Source organism: Pterocles gutturalis, unplaced genomic scaffold, assembly GCF_000699245.1.
Source record: "Pterocles gutturalis isolate BGI_N339 unplaced genomic scaffold, ASM69924v1 scaffold6004, whole genome shotgun sequence".
Classification (NCBI taxonomy): Eukaryota; Metazoa; Chordata; class Aves; order Pterocliformes; family Pteroclidae; genus Pterocles; species Pterocles gutturalis.
The window spans coordinates 36,264-37,567 of record NW_010130506.1 but is presented as its reverse complement, the minus strand read 5'-3'; the positions used below and the strand labels follow the sequence as shown (position 1 = coordinate 37,567).

Sequence of the window (1,304 nt, the reverse complement as noted above, 5' to 3'; positions counted from 1 at the left end):
AGTGCCTCGAACTCCCCAGGGAGACCCGAGCCGAACCGCGATCCTCCAGCTCCCAACCCACCAGCAAAAGCTCCGCTGGTGCAGCCCCGCTGCGGGTGTGTGAGCCGGTGGGGTCCAGCCCCTCTCCCACCCCGGAGCCATTTCTGACGAGATGACCCAAAGGGACAACAGGACGTGCCCATGGTGGCACTAAAACCTGCCAGGAGCAGCACCCGCGGGGACATGTCCCAGCCTGGAGCCGGGCTCAGCCCCACGTCATGCTGAACAGACCCCCGAGCCGGCAGCAAAGCTCCAGCCTGGCTGGACCCTTCCTGCTACCGATGAACCCCCTCCGGGGCTCCCATCTCCCGCAGGAGGCCCTGGGCCATGCTCCGTGTCCTGCAGTGACACTGCACCACTCGCTGTGTCCCCTTCTTCGCTGTCACCCTCGCTGGCTCAAGGCTAAAAGGAATTTAACGGGGAAAAGACAACGGCCCAGCCTCGAGCTGCCCGGAGATGATCCGGCCTCTCTAGGTCCGGAACAACTCACGTAGGAGGGTGGGAGGTGGGTACAAGGATGGGGAAGAGGTTTTCTGTCAATTTGTTGGATCCAATTAGCCCACAATAATTGCAAAGCTCAGCAGGAGCGCAGCACGGGGCCAGGACCACTCCTCACCACGATGCCTTGCACCGACACGCAGTAGAGCCCGGCTGTAGCTCAGGGCTCCCGAGGTCCCCCGCCTCGTGCCCTGGGTTTGGCACGTGGTTTCAGCAGCCGGGTGGCCACGGGGAGTTGTACCCGCTGGGCTCGCAGCTGGAGACAGGCTGGAGCCACGTGGCTCCGATCCGCTCCCCGTCCGGGCAGCGGGAGCATGGATCAAGTTTGCAGCTCGAGCTTGTTTCTGGATTTTTTTCACCTTTCGACGTTTGCGGTGGGTGAAGGTGAGGAGCCTGGGGCTGACGGCATGGATCCCCCTGCACCTTGGCTTGTTCGGAAGGGCACTGGGAGCACTGGTGGCGAACGGTGCTGGTCTGAAGAGCACAGCCCCTCACGGAGAGGGACGCGGCTGGGACACGGCCACAGAAGCGCTGCAGAGCCCTCAGCCCATGGATCCGGCACGGAGAGGGCTACTGCCGCTCTGTCTTGACGTGGTCCCCAATCATCCTGCGGTGATAGGTGGCCAGGAAGATGTCATTGTCTCGGGGACAGTCGTAGTGGCAGGAGCACATCTTGATGAACATCATCTTCCGCTGGAAGAAGTCGCCCTCGGGGCAGCAGAACTCCACCTCCGCGGTGGTGGTGATGGACGGGGTGCAGCAGCGAC

The 1,304-nt window shown here is 63.0% G+C and overlaps 1 protein-coding gene across 1 annotated transcript in view; it reads right to left on the bottom strand.

Moving 5' to 3' along the window:
• Positions 1-1,107: 1,107 nt before the first annotated feature.
• The window catches only part of LOC104466716 (connective tissue growth factor-like), a gene marked incomplete at its 5' end in the record, with an annotated part of 6,491 nt that continues 6,294 nt past the window's right edge, over positions 1,108-1,304 (bottom strand). The window contains one exon of the mRNA XM_010080240.1: positions 1,108-1,304. This exon is cut by the window's right edge and continues 5 nt beyond it. Within this exon, the coding sequence (XP_010078542.1) occupies positions 1,108-1,304 (197 nt within the window).